The 24,015-nt window shown below is 35.8% G+C and overlaps 1 protein-coding gene across 1 annotated transcript in view; it reads left to right on the top strand.

Moving 5' to 3' along the window:
• Nucleotides 1-318: 318 nt before the first annotated feature.
• LOC137921482 (prickle planar cell polarity protein 3-like) overlaps nt 319-24,015 on the top strand; it is a 183,840-nt gene continuing 160,143 nt past the window's right edge. The window contains exon 1 of the mRNA XM_068764257.1: nt 319-1,172. Within this exon, the coding sequence (XP_068620358.1) occupies nt 382-1,172 (791 nt within the window). The 5' untranslated portion in view covers nt 319-381. The remainder of the gene's footprint in view (nt 1,173-24,015) is intronic.

Below are 24,015 nucleotides of genomic sequence, written 5' to 3'. Positions count from 1 at the left end.
GATTATAGAAAATTAGAAAGCCGTGTTGACATTGACCATCTCAGAAAAAGTTCACAAAATATGGATGAGTCATCGTCAATTTAAAAAATGAATATTTTAGCAGTACAATCATAGTTATCACACAGCCATACAACACCGGTTTAGTAAAATTTAGTCAGTACATTATCAGAACACGATTTCTGCATATGTATTTGTAAAATGATGAAGTTTAGCCATGTACAAAATATATAAACTCATTGCATATCCCCCGTATTTGTCAAACAACTGACATACTCGCATTTCACAACAGCTCATGACTCCGGCCATTGTGGCTTCGTACCCAAGCGTAACCACAACACTGTAGAAGTTTCCCGTATTACCAGTTACTAGAACAAAGCGAAAATGTCAACAACGGCGACCAGACAAGTGAAATCGTCCAACTCAGCGAACATATTGATGTGCAAACAGTGGTGGAAAGTGTGTTGGATGCACGGAGACCAGGAGAAGTACTATCGACAGCTCTACGGGAAGAGGAAACTGAACACTATCCACTCCGAGTTCCTCAACTTCGACCAAACAGACTCCAGGCGCACTGGCGCGCACGTGACAGAACTCACAGATCAGTTCTTCGAAAACAACTACAGATCGCACATAGACCCCGCGCCGGACGAGGATGGAGCCGACGGTGGGAGAACTAATTTCGGCGTCGAGTCCGAACCTATATACGGGTTCGAATCCGCCTGGCAGAAAGACCAAAGAAGACAACCGATACGACACAACTACGACGATATCAAAGATATCCTGGACGAAGAACTCGACACCAACACGGTAGCAACTATGCTCCACAACGGTCTACCTCCGGAACCTAAAACAGAACAGTTAGACTCCAAAGAACAGATCCATAGAAATGGAGAGGCGTTGGGAAAAACATCGAGGACTGTTTGTAAAACAAAAAGAGGTGCTGTAGTTACCGAGGAAGCAGAAATATGCGCGGATGGAAGGTCGACCGCTAACTTAAAGTTTCAGCGGCCGACAGCTAGGAGCGGCCATAAAGTGAAAGAAGTGTTACAGTCTCTGAATGAAGACAAGGTGTTGGATGAGTGCTCACGGAAGAAATGTGTTGGCGATACACTGACCACCAACACGAGGACGGTGGTCACCGTCTCCCAGACATCCACCACTTCATGTAACGAGTGAGTATTTTAGTGTAAATTGTACTTTAAAACAATTTCTTGTATCTGGAGAAATAGCTACCGAAATGTTTCCACTAAGATCTGAAAGCATAGCGACTATTTTAATTTTCACGTATCTTGTGGCATCAAGTTTGCTCGGATATCACTTACTAAGGTTGTAGCTTCCTGAATTCATGAAAGTTTTGATGAATAGCATTTTTTTTTCAGCGCTCGCTTTATTTTTCTGTTTAACTTGAACTTTTAGTTAATTACATAATTAATAATATATAATCCATCATCTCCTTCACTGCCTTCTTGATAACTTCAACTATAAATTTGAAAGGAAATATTAATAACTTCAATCGCTATTTAATCAAAACATTTATTTAGATGGACATTCATCAATGAAAAGAATATATTTTACGTAAGCTCATTATTATAAAAGCTATTTTATTACTTCGTCCGATGGAAGTAATTTCATAGCAGTGCCTTCGTTCAGTACTCTTTTCTTATATGTTTGTTTACTTGCCGTCTTTTGCAGACACAAATAAATTATATAGACATATACATCCATTTATAAAATTGGATTCAGAGTTTGTGAGAGATTCAAGTTCATTCATGAAAGTGTTACATCATCATCATTACTTTAGCTGTATGATGTCCGCTACTGGACATAGAGAGCCATAGATTTCCCATTTTACTTCTTGCAACTTATGTGCTTCAGTAGAGGAGACGTGATTATGGAACACTTTGCAAAGTCTTTTTTACACCCATCCAGTCTTGATTAATTTCTTGCAAAACTTGGCGACCTTTAGATTTTGAACTTCAATTCACCCTGAATCATTCCATTGCGCCGTATTCCTTTCGTATGTGTGTAAAGGGTTGTTGAAGCTTTTTTTGAAATAGAGCGTCTGGAAATAGAGGTTGGAAACACTGAGTCTATAATATCAGCATCATTCTTCTCCACCACTACAATTCCAGGGAATCAATGTGATTATGTTCTTTCTCTTTTACCGTTCACGTCTCCGCGTCGTAAAGTTGCTATATTATCTTCCGGGATAAATCGATACGAATGCTGTCTATTTCGTAATAGCTAGAATGTTGTTCTGTTATTCCCGCCGCCGAGCGTCCGTCATTTCCGCAATTGGGAGGCAGCGGAGCAGCTGGCGGCCCATTGTCTGCGCCAACTCCGCGCCGCGCTCGATAACGACGCATGGAATTCCACAACGCTGCGGTTTTGCGGCGCAGTCCGATGCTTGCGCTGAAGCGATTCATTTTAACATTGATTTATGCTGTTTAACAGGACGGCTGAGTACCAAGGGACCTTAGTCTACGATTTTTTGGGGTGACAAAGTCCGCTGGCACCCTCAGCGCGGGCCGTTGTATTGCTTACGTCAGGAATACTTAAATCTTTTTTGCAAATATTTCATTTAGTAACTAAGCGCATGTTAACTCCAAGAAAGGATCTTGGTTGGCGTTTAGTGTATTTAAGAGATATTTTATCGATGGTTTCAAACTTTTAAATCTAGGAAACTTTCATGTTACACGCTGTAATTCAAGACGATATCTAACTGTGCTCCAAGATCTGGTAAAACAGAAAACTTGAACAAAACCTTAAAATTACTGGATGTCTCTAGAATAAGTTATAATTATAATTTTTTAGGTGAGCCTTCGGAGATTTTTAATGAATCATGGTTCAATTCCAAAAGAAAAGTTATACAGCAATTTAGGAATAAGTTCATTTCCACAAACAATTGCAGGTAATCAGTTTTGGATTATGGTTATAATTATTACTTTCTGTTTATCCTGTTTAATCCTATGACTACTGTATATCGTTTAATTTAGTTATATGTTTAATTATTCAAAAAGTACAATTTACAGCTGGCACTGCTTCAATAAATAAATAAGTAAACATCGATTCGTAATCGGTAAGGGTAAATCATGGGAGGAATTATTGGTGCCAAAGTAACTACTATTTTATTGGGTAAGGAAAGAATAGTCGCCGAAGAAACTCGAGCAACCTTCTTCTTCCTTCTGACGCTATTTTTGCCAGAAGTTTTATATAGCAGTGGCCAATAGTTGAGATGGCAAGACGCCTACGGCAGTAGCTAATGGGAGGAGCTCACGGCATCCAGAATAAAGTAGAATCAAGTAAAGAGATGCTTATGGTAATGGGTGAGATGTATGCTGTTATTTTCACTTTGTGATTTGTATCGCAATATCTAAGCATCTGCAAGCATTCGTACGTGCATTAAACCAGTAAGTTACCAAGGTCTGTTTTTAGTTGTACTTCTCGTGTATCTAACGCAACGCTGTCCTGCTCTTTCTTATCGCTTTCTCTCTCTTGTGATGTATATCGAACTATTTATATCAATTACCAATACTGATGCACTTGGAGTTGTTTATCTAGAACAATTAGTTTGGCGTCAGCGTACTGATTGCGCTGAGGTACATTTGTCGAAAGCCACGGCTATCTTCATATTGAGTGCGCGGCCTGTGAGAAAGGCTTTATATGTTGCTAGGTGTTCTAACATATGACTGTAAATAATTTATAAAGAATAATAAGACGTGTTACAGAATAAAGGATAAAAATTGAATTGTATTAAAATTTAAAATTAAGGACGATATAAATATGCATAATGTATTATTAATGACAATGACAAAAATAATAATCATAGAAACTGTAAAATATAAAATAGCGAGAAATTTAGCGAAGAATGGGAGGTTATTTATGAATGAATTGTAAATAAAGTTGCGAGGCTGAAAGAAATTACGAAAGAGGCACAAAGTGAGAGCTGAAGAGATTGAGATGGATAAAAGAAGGAGAATTCAAAATAAACAAAAATTGAAAAAGTTACAAATACAAGTCTCTGTCACAGTAAAAGACACAAGAACAATTGACGTATACAGTACGTACACTATGTGTTTTTAAAATATCTGCTACTTTTAGGTTATGTATACAATAATCAAATTAAAAAAATATTGTTGGCGGGCGTGTAGACTGTATAAACGGATTAAATAAATTCAAATGATACTAGTTATTTAAATATAATTTACTAAACTAGGCAACAGTTAAATAATACGTAACAATAGACTGACAGAACAAACGAACAACACTAAGTGCATTGCTATACAAACTGTCAATATAAAAACAAATAAAAATATATAGAAGTCAGTCAACAACAAGTTTTAATATTAATATATAAGATCTAATTTATATACATCCGCGGGCTGCAAGGGTTCTAAACGCACACATATACGACTCAGTGGAATTTTTTTTGTCATCACTTTCGCTAATATTAATAATACAATTGTAACAACAAATGTTACAGTGATCTATTGTCATAGAAATAAATTTCCCTGCTCACATACATTATTTTTAATTAGAGATGCGGGTTGTTAATGCGCTCAGTGACACTTGGGCTGGTGATGAATCGACGTGGTCTTAAACCAACGTGGTTGCGCATTATTAGTACCAGGAGCAGAAACACGCACTCCCAATTGCACTCTATTAAAGTACAACACTGGCTCGCTGAGTTTAACGAAGTTTACCTGAAAGGCCACGTTTAGACCCCCTGTACTTGTTCGATTTTTAAATATTTTTTTTATAGATGAACTGAGTTTGGAATTCTACGGGAGAATCCCATGCCTGGTAGTAGACATTCTACAGCTGAAACGATTAGATTTATTCTAACTTTTATCAAACTGGGTCATTACGATATTCTTTTCAACACGTAAGTTTGAAAGAGTGATTAAAAAAAAGTTGAGCTTGTTGTAGGCTTTTCTTAGATGAGGTTGCAAATTCTTGTAGATATGAATTTTATTGGAAGGATGCTATTATTAATAAGCTCTATTTGAATCCAATTGTCATTTACAATGTCCTAGTGCATTCTTCTCATCACGTTAACAAGTGATCATTACGTGATCCAAATTGGAAATTAATTTGAAAATTTATCTTCTTCTCATTCGTTCACTCGCGTCAGGGTGGTCGTAGTCATGCCTCGGTCGGTTTTTGCGCCCCCGCTGCTCTATCACGTCGCTATGTAGCTACGTGTTTGGCGAAATGAAAGAATTTAACTGAATTTTTAATGAGAGCTATGATGAGATCTATCAATCTTGAAAGCGACCACGAGATCGCTTGCCTTCTTGCACCAACAAACGTTCCATTCAGTCCTCATTACAGGTGATATGTTTAAAGAATTTGAGGATAGGTAGTTCACAGTCGACGATTACCTCGCTTAAAATATTAATATCAAGTCATATTTTTATTTTCACATCAATATAAATTACATTTCAAATGTTAATTCGATATGTTAGAATATTAACTTATGTACCTAATGTTAGTCTGGTTTTTTTTTTCTTTGTTATGGATCTTGTTTGGATTAAAGCCTTCTTTTCACTTTCCAAAATTCTCTGTTGCAACAATATCATCAGCCCACCGTTTTGCTGGTCTACCGAAATTTCTTTTTCCTATTGGTCCCTTCGAAAAAGTCACTTTTGGGGTCCACCTATTGTATTTTATCCTCGAGATGTGACTAGCATTTTGCCATTTTAATTTTAAAGCCTGTGTTTTTTTCCTGATAGATTCTGACCTTATTTTATGTACCTTCTTGATTTATATTTCTTTAAGTATAGACAACTGTTCAAACAAAATGTCGCAAACGGAGAATGGCTTCCTCGCTCCCCGCCAAGGGACTGTAGGGCGGGCGCCGTGACGCCCTGGCAATTGGTCGCTTCCGGTCGTAAAAGCATGGCGACGTGAAATCTTTAGTTGTTTGTTTTTTTACTTCCATTTTCTTTAAAATTAGCTAGATGGTAAAAACAAAATTGTAATAAAAATATGTGCACTTCGCAGATAACCTCTCTACAATCGATACCCAATTAATATCAACTTTATTATTAATAATAGAAACTTCAATGTAGCTTCGTTCTGTAAAACGTTTACAGGTGAAACAGGTAACCAAAAATAGTTCTAAATATTTCTGTTCGCGTTATTCCTACTTCTCTAAATTTGTTCAACTTTGTGTTCAAATTTGTTGTTGTCATTTCAACGTCAACGTCAAACGCAATTTTATTCTACCATAATGGCATCAAATAAATGTCTGTCCCGCTTGAAATTAAACTATAATGAGGTCTAAGATAGTACATGTTCGCCTAGATGATACTTATACACTCTTGACTTAAAGTCTCTCAAAATTAGCTTGTGTTAGTTTTTTTTTGTTTCCTCGTTCCTCTTGCCATGTGTGGGGCGGAGATGTTACGTATTTGACTAAATAATTTTTTCAATTAAAATTCTCATCTGTAATTCTCTTTCATTTCTTCACAAATTCTTTCGAACTTTTCTTTTGTCCTTCAATATCTCTCTTTTCAACGCTTACATATCATCTGCCTTTCATCGCCTTTCTTCTCTCATCTCTCTTAAATCACAGATAAAATAACATGTAAATTTTGGTATCACACTAGCTTTTGTGAGTTAGCTAAAACCGTCTATAATGATATAAAACATATACAATAATATGTTAACGAAGTATTGTTTAACTAATACATATATAAATATTATGATGCTTTAAAATTATTATCCGTATTCTTAAGGACATCACAAATTCGTTCTGTTACGGTGCGTACAGTTTTTACAGTTTTATTTTAGTTAATTACTGATAAAAAAATCGTAGAATCAAGTTTGTTTGGACACCGTTAGTGTATACACGAGAGCTATAAAACTTGAATAACAAGAACACTGTCGAATGACCGATGCGAATTGAGTTTCGACAGATCGTTTCGGGTCATTAGAGGTAAAAAGGATGACCCAACGGCCGAGATGAAAGAAATTTAACTTGGCATTTAACATCTACTTCCTAATCAATATTTTATTTATGTGTTTATTTATATTATTAATAATGAACACCGTGTCACAACCTTGTTAAAGTCATCAGAAGAGGCTGGTTGCAGAGCGGTAGGTCTAAGGTACGATTCTCGTTTTTTTTTTTATCTTTGACCATTTGCAGTCTTACTGGATTGACAACTTATTAATCTCTATACAAGCAAGCCATGTAGTTTGCTCGGACTACACATTACCTATACGTGTAGACGGCGACATGATGCCGGCATAGCACCTAAAATTTCAAATATAAATGATTTCCACTAACCAGCGCGGTGCTGGTGTGATGCGGTAAGACATATATATCTTATATCGTTCATTATATCTCGCCACGGATACCGGGAATTCTTCAAAGATAAGAAAACGTGATCTGCGATCCACTGATTTGAACATGCCAGACTTTGAACACGCGCCGTGCGTGTGAGGACGTATTTTTGTTATCATCTCCTCCATTACTACCTTTGTAGGAACCTAACATTTATAGCAATGTTAACAAGATATTTCATTTCTGGAAAATAATTTGTCATTTTGATTGGCAGCCCAGAGACAGCTTACTGGTACTTGTGATCGTAGGTTGCGAGTTCGATTCCTCAAATACAATCTGATGAAATTCACACACTCGAGCATAGTCTTCAGGCATTGCAGTATTTTGGACGAGAAGATGCATCAGAACGCTAGCGATCAGAGTTGAATTCGGCGAGTGATCTCTATTTCGAAGTTTGACTTACTAAGTTTGACGGTTTGTTATCGATAACCTGTAGTATTTTGTTTTTAACTATTTTAATATATTTTATTATAGCAATCTGGAATCTTATAGCATTTTTATGGCATACTTTATTCAATGTGATCACAAAATAATACCGGATTGAGTTTGTTACAGTATTTTCTCAAATTCAAACGCGCTTGAAACTTCGGTGGTCATATATTTTAAATTGAATGATGTTATTAAATTAAGCTTTTCTCGAATTCTTGTTATGACGTGCACAAATTATTCAAAGTGAAAAATAATAAAAATAAATGAATATGCTAACATTAGTACAGCTTACTAAGTATTTAAGGTTCTATTGAATATTTGTTGCAACAAAAACTGACGGACAGAGATTGATAGGGTACTACTTAATACTGAGTTACTGCGACCGGCGCGTCCGGCGCGTGTATCTATACATGAGCAAGTGTCTAAAAACGATGCCATTTAAATGTCAAAGGTGGACGCCTGATGAGCCAATGTAACGATAGCGCCGGCCGACCGTTAGGGGAACTGCTCGCAGACGCTGATGCGGCCGCCTCACACGCCACGCTCTACAGCGCAGTGTGCAAGCGACTTTTAAATCGAAAGCCTATATACCTTGTTGAGAGGTATGTGAATAGGTCTTAAAGTTTACTAATTTTTTACAACATACGTAGCTATGTAGGTAATTAAACTCCTTTGGTTTATATATGAGTATATAAATTATTTCCTATTTATCTCGGTCACGCTATAAACTGATAACGACTTCGCTAATCATTTTATAAGTTTGCTATTGCGTTGTAATAGTAGTATTAATAGTAATATTTTTATAGTACAAAAAATACATTTTCTAATCCGGCTTGTACGCGCAGTGTCAATAAATAAAAAACAATGGTAGTCGTTGATTATTTGAGACATCAATTATTGAAAAACCATTTATTTGAAATGGCTGGCTGTATATTGCCTATCCCATGGTAGGACAGTGATAGGATAGGACTTTTGTCGATTCAGCGCCCGTGGTCATGGTGAGAACTGGTGTTGTTGGGCGTCCTTATGCTGTCTTCGTTATATAAATTTCTTTGTATTACAAGATGAAAATGATTCATAAACTTTTTTGTGTGTGTTTATACCTTCATAGATACTTTTCTTTTTATCCGACGATTCCTAACTCGTCTAGGTCTCTATGTCGTTGTATCTCCTACTTTTCTCTCGACTTTACTAGAGAAATGGCTTTATAGTAACAATTTCGTCTACATTTGGCTTTTCTCCTCGTGTCGTTTTCCTTATTGCATAAGGTTGTTATTTCCTAACTACGAAGAACCAACTGTTTCCATCAATCGAAACGTGTAATGTCAAGTGTCGATAGTATTTGATCCGACCATCTGATGTAACTACGAACTCACGGAGATTGTATGCTTTTAATTAGTCGTATATTGATAAGAGAGTGATTATTTCAATGTAGGTGTACTATGGTATGGAAGGTTTTTGTTTTAAATAAATAGTTTTTTTTAACATATATACTTATTTCACCTACGGTAAGTAATTTATCTCTGCACCGATTAAATGGTAAAGAATGTATTCGGTAAGTTCGCTGTTATATTCATAATTACATAGTATGTAAAGATATCCAAATTATTCTAACACGGCGCAGTCGTCCTGTTTCGATATTGCTCTTAATTAAAGCATGTCCCATCTTAACTAAACGCACGAAAACTTTGGGACATATTTTGACTTGTAGTTCTCAAATAAAACACTCTTGTTTAGACAAACATAAATCATTTTAATTTTTCTATTCATACGATTTTCTCTTACGATTGTATCAAGCAGTGACGTGGTAAAGGTAAATTAAAATATGTTATGAATGTGGCATTGGCAGGAAACGCATACCTAGGTTAACAAAAACTTACTGAATTTTGCAGCGCAAAAGCGCCGCGTCGCAGTTTTCAATATTACGCAGCACCTTTGCGAAGCATCGCATTCAACCGGTTATTAAAAATGCTACCATTGATTGAATTCTCACATTATTGTCACCGGAAGTCGACTTAAATCAATTCGGATGAACTGACCTCAAAATATTAAGACCTCTTTGATAAATAAACATACTCCCAAGTCTGGAAGCCCTTATAACATGAGCGAATTTTTTAAAATAAAGATTATTATGTAATAAATACATTTAAAAAACTTTTAAGTAAAACGGTCGGATACCCATATTGTGGTGGTTGTGGAAAAATATGTACCTAGTCCGCCATATTGGAACGGCGTCCATCTTGAATTTTAAATTTTGACATAATCATCGTGTTTTACTAGTGTAGCCCTTTCATTTAATACCCATATTGAGGGGGTTAAGGAAAAATATGTAATCCGCCATTTAGTACCGGCGGCCATCTTAAATTTATAATGTTATTGATTTTATTATATTGTATTGTCATCTAAATTAAATGTGTGTACCAAATTTCAGATCAATCTGACAACAGGAAGGTGCTTAAGTTTCAATTTCTAATTTTGATTCAAATAAATTCCGTACGGGTCGAACTAAATAAAACCGTTTCAAAATATAATGTAATGTTTATTCCTGTAAGTGAATATTAGAGCCGGTTATTCCATGAACGGTTACATTGATTCGAAATCAAGCGGCGCAGTCGCTCGCAGTCCTTGCGGAGCGGCGATGGAATATTAATGTCGTAAAAGCATCACATTTTGTTAATTCAAAGCATAAATGAATCAAGAATCCTTCGCTCGTTGGTATTTTTAACAACAAATGATTTTTGAAAAGAACGGCCTTTGTAAGTACTTATTTAGGTTACGAATTTCAAATTATAATATTCACAGCAAGGCGATGTGAAATGTAAACGTCATACAGGATGATTAGTTGTTTATGTATAAACTACAAAGGTGTTAATATATAGCTCATGTGCGAGCAACAACCTTTAAACCTATTTCTGATTAACCTGTGTAAAATAGGAAAAGGCAAATAATTTCCGTCAGTACAAAGTCTGCGGGGATAGATAGTAAACACTTATTAATTTTAAAATGCAGTAATACTAATTTTTTTTAAAACGCTTTCTCGCACTATCTTTTCAATACATTATTTTTTGATTTTTGAAAGGCTTACCTTACATTAATTGACCCCAAATTAGTTACGTACTATTGCAAGTTTTTATCCTGTCGTATTACAATGGAAAAAATAAATTGATTTTACACAAAGTAAATATAAAAACTTTTTGCTGTATATTGAGTTTCACACACCTAACTAAGCACCTGTTTATAGCTTATAAGTAATAAAAATGACCCAAAAAAATAACTTTTACATGAACACATGCTTTTTAATATGTTTTATAATTATTTACGACAATAGTCCTCTCAAACAGAAGATAACGAGAGAGGGATGTTACACTTGAAAAATTGAACATCAATGTCTGCAAGACATTCCGTGCCTGTAGAGAGCAGTCGCGATCCGTCGACCCTGTTATTGCTGCAAATGAACAGATGCTATCGGTTATGCAATGCGTCTCACTTCATCATGCGCGGCATAAATTGGCGGCTCCGTTGTAATAAATTGCGCGCAGGAATTAACTCCGTGCCCAGCGGTGGGCCGGCGTAATCAAATATCGATAGAATCGCTCCGAGCGAACATCGATAACTTAAGTGATTTATATTCGTAACGCCTGCCAATCAGGAATAATCTCATTAAAAGACTTATAATTCTTCACTCGTCTCTTTCATGTAAATCTATATGAACATTACACAGCACTTGTTGAAGAACCGATACGAATTTTATTTAAATTATATATCTATGTTCAGAAATTAAAGAAGATAATGAGAAGAAAATGGGGAACGGCATTTTTTATATTTTCAGCCGATAAACGTCAATTACAAGGCATAGGCCTTCACCAAAGACAGCCACTGTAAAGAGATATACTATGGTTAAAAATCCCAACGATATATGGCATTTATAAATATACAATTAGCTTCTAACAAGAATAATTCAAATAAAACATTTAGGTCAGTTCATTGGCATTGTTATAGAGAAGAAAGACATTATGGAGACACTCATGGTTCAGAGTAGAGTGAATGACTCGATATCAAGATGTCGCCCAGCTTTGAGATGGACTGATCAAAAGTGAGAAATTGAGAGAGGGAAGAATGGGGGGAGATTGAGGTAAACTTTAGTATTTTTATTTAAAATTGAGAGATGTCATTATGTAGGATTTGATACTAGCTAATGCATATTCAGCTGTAATCTTTATAATAATATCAATAAAAAATTTAAAAAGCAAAAGAAAAAGAATAATAAAGAACTATGATGTGCTGTACTTAATATATAAAGTTCTTTTGATTAGGAGTCACTGTGAAAACTATTTTACGTGTAACCTAACTATAATTTTATTTGTATGACTTATATATTCAGGCTGGTAAAATATGAAAAGATAAAAGCTAAAGGATCTTCTTCTTAATGGACGGTGGTCGTTGATACAAACTCCACCCACTTTCTGAGACTCTACACTAATATTTTTCAACCTTTTGCATCACATGACCCACCTTAGCCTTTCTAAAATTATTACGCCCTGTGTAATATATATTTTTTATATTAAAGCGAAAAGGTTAAACTCATAGCTTGTCCACTTTTAAATTGTCATTATTAACAATGAAATTGCCCACCTGTGTGGCATCTAAATCGTTAAAAGTCTTTTATTGCAAATGAGTGAACGATTAAAAGGATTTTTTGAGACGCTGAGTTATTGTGAATTGCTTACAGTTATTGCAGTAGTAAAGAATGTAAGTTCATAGTCACATTTAGAGTCGATATCGGTTTTAAATTACACCCAACACCGGCCGGCCGCGCTCTGGAAATTAGAGACATAGTCCGCGAAAGTACCGACCCGACCGTTAATAGATAAATTCGTAGCGAACACAATCCGCGCAGAACACGCGCAGAGCGTGCCCGGGCGAAATGATCCAATTCCGCGCGGCGCCTTAAAGCGAGAAACGTCGGGCACGAAGCCCTAGCTACGGCGCAAATTATAGAGCAGAAGCTTGAAATATTTATGATTTTAAATGCAGCAGTTATGGAGCCTTTATTTATTGCCTTTAGCAATAACTAAACCTGCACGGTCATTTTCTTTTCAGATGAAGTAATTATTCGAAATCATTAAAACAGAAGTCATTTGGTTTTATATTCTCGCACGGTGTGAATATGTTTACAATTGTTCACTGTTTTCTAATAAGCTGCCTCGTAATGTCTTAAAACTTTCCAACAATTAATTATAAAAGTGTCAAATAAAATATTTAAGTACTACTGGTGTAATGTTTAAGTGATTACACGTGCAGCTTGAAAAAGAGCTGCCCTAAGGATATTTGTGAAACTTATCATAAAAATAAACCCAACTCAGTTTGTAACGGACTATTGTTCGATCAGGATGCGTTTAGAATTATGGAACGTCGCTTTATTTTAAGTTAAAGGATGTCATTATGGGAAGTTCAATTAAAAATGTATATAGATATCATATTATAGAATAATATAAGATATACAAAAAAAGAAGAGAATAATTAAGACATTTTAAAAAACTTAAATGAAACGTTTAGTTCCTCAGGAATTTTTAAGGTTTTTTTCTAAACAAATATGCTTGGAAAAACGAATGCGTATTCCAGGAATGAGCACATCCTGATTTAGAAGTAAAAGAGATATGAATAGGACATGTTAAAGCACCTCCCCCCGGATCAAATTTCCTGACATCGAAAAAAAAATGTAGTAACATTAAAATATTCCGTGAACAGGCTGACTTCTCTCACCATTCATCGCGTTTCTTGAGAATCGATGGCGTGTGACATATTTGTTTACAGCGCGCACTCCGCTCCCTCTCTGGGCCCTCCGGGCGCGCGAGAGGGACGGCGCGTTGTTGAATTTCACAGTAGCCGCGAGCCGGTGGTGTTTGACGAGCTCTCGACGCAGCGTTGGCTTTACTAATTTGCTGAGTAAAAGCAGGTGGCATTCGGCGCGCGGTCCGACTTACAGCGGGCTGTGGAATCAATATAAAACATTAGAGTAACGAAATTTAAAAGTTTTTTACAAGGTAGCTTTGGCAAGAAGGGAAACGGTGAACACGGAACAATAGACTTTTTATTAAGACTGATTGATTATAGGTGTAAAAGCCTTAGAGGGGTGTACTTGTAATTCACGACATAGGCCATTTCAAGTTAAGAAATCTATGAGGGAGACATATCTTCAACAGTGGATGTCGTGTGCCTAAAATAATGATTTGACAAACGTTCAAGTTTTAAATTATTTCAATAAACCGAGCGTTATTGGCTGTAAAGCTAGTGGAATCTCTAACAAACGAAGATTGTTAGGACACGAGATGTTGATTGGCAGATTATATCTGTACCAAAATGTTCTTTTCGTTTTTTCGCGTAATGACCAATAAATTATCTTTTCATAATTCTTTACAGTATATGTAGGCGTTACATTGAGTCATATATAATATTGTTACAATGTTATACATTTTTTATTGTACACTGGACATTTGTACAGGTTTTATTAATATTCTATACGCATACCATATGGTGAAAAGTAAGTGAAGATGAGACGAGAAGACGTCAATTTTTCCGCTTAATAATTTCGAGCCTTCGTTTTTAAATATTTAACGGTTGAGTCTCTCATTCCGAGGATGAACTTGTTTCAAAGTAGGATAAGGCGGTAGATTTGGAAAAAAAACTCACAAATTACTACGATTAAAATATTTAAATGTTTTATAAGAAATTTTTACATATGTTGCATTATGATCACATCTCTTAGTTTAATAAGTAATACGTAAATAAACAGTCAGAAAAACGCTAGCAGTCGCGCCCCACCCTCTATTCCTTCCGCGCCTTGTTAGGTAAACTGGAGAGCAAGTAGCTTAGCAGTTTAAAAGCGATGCATATTGACGTTCCCCGGCTGCTGGACAACTGGTCCGACACGCGGACGTGTCTCCGAACAGGGTCGGCAGCAGTGATGGTATGAGTACTACACGATTTCCTAAAAATTATTTCTACAATATATGATTTAGTACACTAGAATAATATCTTTAACTTTGGGGCTCTTCGTATGCCGTGGTTTGCTCATTTTAAGGACTATAAATATTTAATTAAACTTATTAAACGGTTTTATTTAGTTCGACCCGTACGGAATTTATTTGGGTCAAAATTAGAAATTGAAATTTAAGCACCTTCCCGTTGTCAGATTGATCTGATATTTGGTACACACATTTAATTTAGATGACACTACAATATAATAAAATCAATAACATTATAAATCTAAGATGGCCGCCGATACAAAATGGCGGATTACATATTTTTCCTTAACGCCCTTAAAATGGGTATCAAATGAAAGGGCTACACTAGTAAAACACGATGATTATGTCAAAATTTAAAATTCAAGATGGACGCCGTTCTAATATGGCGGACTAGGTACATATTTTTTCACAACCACCACAATATGGGTATCAAAAAACCGTTTAATTTAAAAGTTTTTTAAATGTATTTATTTTAAGAGTAAGGTCTAAACACATTTACTCAACAAACAATTTTTATTATTTAATACAAAAAACTTTTCAAAAGTTAGATTTTTGTATCAAATAATAATAGGTTTTCAGAAGTAAGAGAGAATTACCGAGTAATAATTAGATATTGGCACTGCGCAATATATTTTGTCAGAAATTAAATCAGAATCGCTAAACGATATTGCAAAATGGTGTCTTGCCTCAATAATGATTGTTAATGTTGTAATGTCGAATATTTATTCTGGACGCCATGGGGTTCATGTGTCCAAACGTAAATAAAAGTTCAGTCTAAAATTAAAGATTAAAAAAATCATTTATTACACATAAAAGAGTACTAACCATATTTGTATTGATCGTTCCCGTGATAGTACGACCACAGGACGAAGGCGTCATCTCATTGACAGTATATGGGCCACAGTACACCACACGAGTATATATTTTTTCAGAATTCCTTGGCTTAAAATGAACGCAATGGTATATTGTTTAGACAAGAGATGTTCTTATTGAAATACTGAACTGAGTCTGTTACTTTCGTTCATGTACGGATCTCAGGGAAAAAGAAACTTGTAATTTGCAGTTTTTTTTTTATGGCCCTCCTAAGGGAACCTCTCGTTGCTCAGTTTCAATTTGTGACACGGACTTGGCTTATTTTATTTCTGTTCTTCAATCGTTCACAAAATGTCGCATTCTCTCTTCTTCATTCCTTCACAAAATGTCGCATTCTCTCTTCCTCCTTCACAAAATGTAGCATTTTCTCTTCTTCCTTCCTTCACAAAATGTCGCATTTTCTCTTCTTCCTTCCTTCGCAAAATGTCGCATTCTCTCTTCTTCCTTCCTTAGCAAAATGTCGCATTATCTCTTCTTCCTTCCTTCACTATATTATGCATTATAATTTGCATCAACATACAAATAATTAAAGTAAATACAATACTACATTACACACAGGCACTCTGATATCTATGACACATGCTAGGCCAAGGTTAAGTACCATGATTAATTCATACTATACACTTGTATTATATAACTAATTGTAACTATTACTTATTTAAGTTTACGAAATAATATTAAGTTCACAGTCAAAATACCTTATGCGGTGTAGCTATTAGGTTTCGCGGCTGCTGTTAGTAGCGGATATGCGAATTCCGGCGGAGGCGTGTCAGACATATACGGAAGCCGTTCAAATGTTTTGAGGTTTCTAGAGGTCCAGCATGACCGCCTTTTTAACGTACCTTGATACACAACGGATAGAGAGACACTCGGCTTCAATTATTGCACAACTGGAACCACAGGGTCCGATTGTTTGGACTGGAGTACCACAGGAATTTGCACCCCACCTACTGCGTGTGCCATAGGTTCTGGTCATTGGTGTCGAATTCGTAGTGAATATGTGGTTGACTCCAGATGTAGGACATGTTTGTTTGCCTGCTTGGGTGTGTGATAAAACGAATAATCTATCTTAACTTTGTTATGTATACGTATACACATGAAGGAGAAACAGCTTAAATTAAATATAAAAAAAACAATAGCATGCAAGTAAATAATGTCTAGGTATGAAAACCATTAAACCACATTATTAATAAAGAAGAAAATTAATTATAATCTTTGGGCACAATACAATATTTATAAGGCATTAAATAAAAGAAATGATATTTAGAAAGAAAACTAACAATACTAGATAATATTTTCGCAAACTCTCCATGTTTTGTTAAAATGTTTACCATCTTAATAACCCACAATTGTCGACTTACATGCCAGTTAAATGAATACCAACACGAGCTTGCTCCTTCCGATCAAGTTCGTATAATCACAGAGATATGCATGGAGTGTTAATAGCGGCTAAATAGCGGAACACCGCATCCTATAAATAGCGGATTGCGCAATAATAGCTGAGTACACGCAGCAACTGCTAATTAGTGCTTGTAGCACTGCTAGAGCGGTTTCAAGATACAGTATGTTTGTAATAAATGATTTAATTGGTAATATTCCGCTTCGTTTCGGAATTCGTGGATTTCCCTATTCATAGACTACAAAATACTACGAACAACCCTAGGTTGAATTACTATTTATATATATATATGGCTATTATATTTATATATATATATATATATATATATATATATATATATATATATATATATGTGGTACTGCTGGACAGTATCTATAAAAGATCATAATGTTTTATAGATACTGCCTTTACTAATAATGGTTTTAAATTTTATTTACTATAAAATCTCATCACATATTATATGATTTATTTGTTGCCCTGCGCATACGCGTTCAGAATGTTTTCCACTTCACCACACCTTTCTTCTTCTTACTTTCATTCCATAGACGCCTACTGCAAGGAATATGCCTCCACTAAATATCGCCATTATGACCAGCCCTGGGCTGCCCGTATGTAGCGATACCAATAATACTAATAATTACCAATAATACCTTTAGTAACTTCTAATTGTAAACAAAGTCAGGGCAATGACTTCGTTGTAATCATTCTCTGAAAAGAAGAAAAACCACGTGAATTAATAATTGTTTTCTTCATCAATTTCATAACCTATGACCATTTTTCTACAACAAATGATTATTTTTATTAAAAACAAATAATTATACGCGGGTTAAATAATCGAGACGTAATCTTACGTTCACGTTAACACGTTTAACTGAGTATTGAATCGACGTGTACATAAAGTTGACTTCATTAAGTAACAAAAAGGATAAAACATTTAATGGAATCAGACGCTATCTCGCGGAAGGCTATCCTAAGTAAGAAAAGGACCAATATTTAGCCACTTCCGCACAAGCAGTGGTAGTCGTGCAATAAAATGAACCGCCCGCCAGCCTGCTTTCATGCGCATGCGGCAAACAATGCGAATCACACAACCGCCACCGCCAAATTACTCAACACGTGTTTCACACGTCCACGGGGCATCTTTAGGAGTTATGTTACACCGATTAGTGCCAAACACAGAGTCGTGGAAACGTTTACCCTCTTACAAACAGCGTCTTCCATACTAAGCTAACCTTTCATTCCACTATATGCGCACGTAAGTTTGGGGCACAAATAATTATGACCCAATACAATCACAGTTCTGTGACATTTAATTAGTTTTGAAAACTCGACAATTTCCGTTCGGTCCGATTCAAATAAAACCGAAATAATTAAATTACTTCAAACCGGTTAGTCCCCGGCGCGCAGACGCGAGGTACCGCCGCTTCGCACCTACGTGCGAGACTAAATCTCTATGCAAAGCAGTCCGCGCAAGGCCTACGACAAGTAGATAATTAGCCCACTTGCGTTAAGTAAAGAGCAGTGTAAGCAAGCGCGGCGTGATATGTGGGTCCATAGTACCAATTAAGGGTACGATACAATCGATTACTTCGCTATTATATCAACCCGGTCTGCCCCGGTACGGCTATCGCAATATTCTCCGGCCTGTCAAGCACCTTTTCTTTATCATCCGGACGCTCTTGTTTAATTTGTCGATTGCGTTTTTTATTTATCATACATCTAACCGAAACAGTTCGACAATATACAGAGTGATTGTTTATAGGCGTATATAGCTATAAAGCGTTGAATGTATATTTCATTTGTCAGCCAAAAGCTTTAAAAAAAGCATAATTTTTTTTTATAAGCATGCGACACGCCAATAACTTCTGACAACTATCTGTACTTTAAATCTTTGTCTTATTATTTTATCATTGCGTTTTTCGATTATTTCTTAAAAAAATTTTAACTAATTTTTGAACTTGGTTTACAATAAATACTTATTATTTATTAAATAGATATTGTGAGTTCATGTGTCTTATTGTTCGAAGAAAGCAGGGGGGGGGAATTATTTGATGTAACTCCGACAATGCAGTCTGTACAACATCGATAAACTGGCAACTTTTCCTTGATGCTCGAAGCAATCAGCTTCACGGCTCGTTTCTGGAGTCCAAAACTTCGAGCTGGTATGTCGCTGATCCATCCCACAAATGACTCCAGTATTCTAAACATGACCGAACTTGTGCTACATACAGGCTTGAGAGAGTCTTTGAGTAAAATACTGCTTAACCTTCACCAGAATACACAGCTTTTTGGCAGCTAATTTAGCCTTGGACGCAATAAACGACATAAAGTTGAGAATTTAGTTTAGTGTAAAACCCATTTCATTTAGAACAACTATTTACAATAAAGAAAATATAAAAATAATACAACAAAAGTAAAAGGATCCTGAAATTAAACAAAATTTTTAAAACTTCAGATGTGATAATAAAAGAAATAAATAAAAATCAATATTAAAACTGTATTAAGATTTATCAAAAGATTGGTGTGATGGAAGAGAGGCAAAGTGTAAATGGAATGTAAATAAATGGTAAAAGAATGAAAATGTGAAGAATGGAAGAGGAGAGTAATAAAAAAACACGAGTCGAAAAGTATATTTAAAAGTGACCTATATAATGATAAGGGTACGAGAGGTCCCAAAAAGAGAGCCATTTTAGATCGAGTCATACTCGAGTGTTACGCTTACATATGGAGAGAAATTTTATTTTTTACATAGACATGCTATTTCTCTCCGGAATTCCAAGCTGTAAGTTTGTTTGTTGAACTCGGAGCAGAGTTATTAGTGCACTTGTTGCAGGCGCCCAACACACGGGTGCATGAATAGCAGCATAAAGGCCGCCGGCGCGGACGAAACTACACTAATTATTGTGCAGAGATATCGTCTGAACGCGGAGCTAAATCAATGGACGCTTATCAGCGCTGCCCCGGCCCTAATTGACGTTTTTATGTCGTGTCGCGCCGTGTGTAGGCGGCTTAATAGGCTATTGAAATTATAAGCAAACACTGACTTCTATCGGCAGCTATATTTGTTATTTGAAAGTCGAGCAGACATTTTTCGTACTTCCAAAAGCAACTAGCTTGTCACAATTCTTTCTTGTCCTTCGAGTCGGAGCGCTAAGTGAGTTTTGGGTGATGGCTCAAGCTGAGGTCCCGCTTGGTGACCCTTACGCCAGATGTGCGCCCAAGCGATCTAAAATCTGGCCAGCCTCGCAATTTGATGATAAAATAATTTGTAACAAAGTATTTCAACTTATATGTACTACCGTGGGACCGCACACTCTCATCAAAGTGGTCATGACGGAAGAACAGCGCGGTCGCAGTGTTTTGTTTGACGGTCGACAGCACATGCTGAGTTCGCCTTGTCGATCGACGCAGTGTATCTTCTACTGTACTTTACTTCACTCCTTGGCATGTACATTGTTTTAAGATTCACAACTAATGTTTTGATCAAATGAAGATGTTTTATTATTATAAACGCAGTAGTTAGACTAAAATCAATATCATGCTGTTAATAAAAAAAAATTAACACTTTTTTGTCGCGTAACTCTCTTGATGGAAAACGACGATGTCATTGAAATTGAGCACGCACACTTAGTAGGTACTTAATTATTCACAATGTACTCGACTTTTGTTTGCTAAGCTGTTGTTTGGGGCGCTACGAAAAAGTTTATTAAAATTGTACACTGCCACGAATAACTAGTTTCATGGAGTCTATACAAAGGTAACATTAAAAATGTTCAAGTCACAAATTTACTTAGACAATATACTTATGTTTTAAAGTAATTGTGCCAGTGTCAGCGGCAAACAAAGGCGTCCGCGCCGATTCGAATGCCGACCGCACTTAGACCAATATCAATCAACGTCGCCACACGTAACGGAGACCGTGAATTTTAATAACAAATTAAAGTTCAATCAGAAAACAATTTATTACAAAACACTCGACAGTTTCAATTTCGTTTACGAAATTTGGAGATTAATCAGCTAACATCTATCACGTCTACGAAAGGCGTTCTATAAACTTTCGACCCGGCGCGGTGCCGAAGCGGAGGTACCAATTTCATTTTATATGTTGCCCGTCGTAAAATTAAAAAGTCCTCAATAATTTGAGGGAATGGAGCTGTTAAAACAGGTTGTGACTGCTGCGGTAATGACGCGACCCTCGAAATTATTTATTACTGGTAACAAAATGAAACTGGATCGTATACGCATCGTGTCGCTTCTGCTACCCTAGTAGAATTAGTTTATTAACTTTAACTTTTCACTTATTAACTTTAGTTATATAACGCTTTACTATACATCAAAACACAAGTAAATGAAATTATCCGTGTGTATTAGACGAAATATATAAGCATATGTAGGACCAGTCATCCCCTAGGAATATCTCTTTCGCTTGCAAAATAAGAAATGCAATCGGCGGTATTATGATAAAATGCGTTTTATTACAGACATCCATTGGATGGATTTATTTACCAAAGAAAAATAGAACTGGAAGTCTTAAAAGAATAAAAGGTTTAAAAATCCGTTATACATATTTGTTTATTTGACTTATTTATGTTACTAATCACATAGGAACATTTAAAGTAACCACACATGTACGTCATGAGAAGAATACGAAAAGAGTTTAATTTGGTTAAAAGAAGAATTAGATTGTACTCCCCCAAATTTTATTTAAGAATGTCTAAAGATCGAAAACAATATGCGTGAATGTTACTCAGAAAATGAAAATCGTTTTTCATTTATTTCGTATTTATTAACTAAGCGTATCCTGGTCTTCGCATAGTGGTCATAGGTGTTTGTGGGTGTTATTATATTATAACAATTTTTATAATGTAAGTAGCCTAAGTAATTCCTTATTACATCAGCTACCTGCCAGTATAAGTCGCATGGAAATCGGTCCAGCCATTCAAAAGTTAAGACAGAACAAACAGACGGACAGACGGCGAAAAATTATAAAAAAGTGCAATTTTGATGTATGTAATGTATATACTTACTTCCACGGCTACTTTATTTACGCACTAATTTTAAAAGCTTATATATTATATATGAAATATCATAAATTAGGCAAATATAAATTGAAATAAATTAGAAAAAACAACGAAGAAGAAAAAAGTCGATTAGTCAAAAAGTGACATTTTGAGCGCAATCTACACAATAAATCTTTTTCAAAGAACTGTTTTGCTAAGAGTCGTCTCACCGCGTACACTTTGGTGTTAAATCATTTTATACATAATTCATAGTATTCACAAATTCTTCAATAAAAAATGCAATAAACTTTCAATTGGAAAGTCGGTTAACCAAACCGTTAAATTTCTTGTGACTTTCTTAATTGGCTCATTTTATCGGAAATCTCACAAAATAATTATTGCACAAAAAACGAGCAGCTACGCATGTCTGTTATACATTAGCAACTGCGTGTGGGTAGCAAAACTTTATATGACTTCCGAACATCATAAAAGCGGCGTCATAAAAGTTCCAACCAGTGATCTACATTTCTTTAACAACCATTAAAATCGGAACTGAAAGCCAAGCAACTAGCGCAGGTACCTGCTACACAATTACAAGCAGTCTCGGATATTGCAATGCACTAATGGCTTACTCGAGTCCTGGAAACGAATAACACATAGCTTAGGAAACGCCGGATATCTGGGCGGACTTTGACAGGTCAAGTCCAAAATTTATTCGATCACACAACTATAGTGATTTTAGAATTGTCTGAAGATTTTATATAATGATGGCCTGCGACACAAAGTACTAAGTAGACAATTGAGTCATGTTATATAGTTACATTAAGCCACTTTTAAGTTGACGTCGTTAAGAACGCAGAAAGCAGCTGGATGCCGACAGCTGACCGGTCATCATTGAATTAAGACTAACAAATAAGTAACTTAAAATATGCTGTGGAATGTATGTCATACTTATATATATGCTACATGTCTAGGATAACTAAGATGATTTTACTTTTAAACATTAGATATACAGCTGAGCTAGATTTTGCAACCCAGCATCTAGCTCAGCTGCAATCAAACCACCCACATCAGGGAAACAAGTATGAAAAATACCGGTGATTATTGCGAATTTAGGAGGTCTATGCCTTGCAGTCGGTGTCTGTTGGCTGATATGGTGATGATGAAACACCCTGAGTAAACCAGATAATTATACATTAAGCTATTGTTAATTTACAAGCACTGTTATAGTCGCAACACGTGTTGCACAGTAACGCCCTCACTATTGATGTAATAAAGACCTAGACATACAGATGATGAAAACGATAGCTCGGTTCATAAAACGAGCAGCTAAATACTTCTTTGACCCTGTTTGGCACCAAAATTCTTTAATTGTAGAGTTCATAATGTACAACGTAATTCTTTCAGGGCCCCTCTAATCGTCGACAGGCTGTCATAAGCGCACTGAGTATCAAATAACTAAAAAAATTATTAATTTAAAGGGACTTTTTAGTGCTCTAGAGACAAGTCACTCCGTGCAGCCTCCACTCCAGCGATCCAAGACCTCTGAGGCCTAGCTATCAGATAATAAAGTAGTTTGTAGTTGTCCAAGCCGAGGCTACCGCGAGTTCACTAACATCTCCTTTTAGGTAGCTAGCGTATAAATAAGTTTAAGTTAAACGACATCAGCACTTTGCTTCCTTAAACCCGTGGAATTTTCAAATGCCTATAGAGCAACAATAATCATTCACTAGTAAAAAAATTGTATCAATGGCTATGTGACAAGAAACCTCTTAAGAAAACTATGCCTTTGTTATGTACGGCTGTTGAAAACTGTTTTAAGTTACCATAAAATAAATCTTTCTAAATACTACAATAATGGTCAAAAGTATTATATAAATAATAGTTTGTAGCTGGTAGAGTATGCCCAAAGATTCACCATTATATGAGTTATGA

Source organism: Battus philenor, unplaced genomic scaffold, assembly GCF_028537555.1.
Source record: "Battus philenor isolate CCGP_79_NKW_IND1 unplaced genomic scaffold, ilBatPhil1.0.hap1 SCAF_19, whole genome shotgun sequence".
Classification (NCBI taxonomy): Eukaryota; Metazoa; Arthropoda; class Insecta; order Lepidoptera; family Papilionidae; genus Battus; species Battus philenor.
Note: the sequence above shows the minus strand (reverse complement) of the source record. Positions and strands in the feature narration are given on the sequence as shown.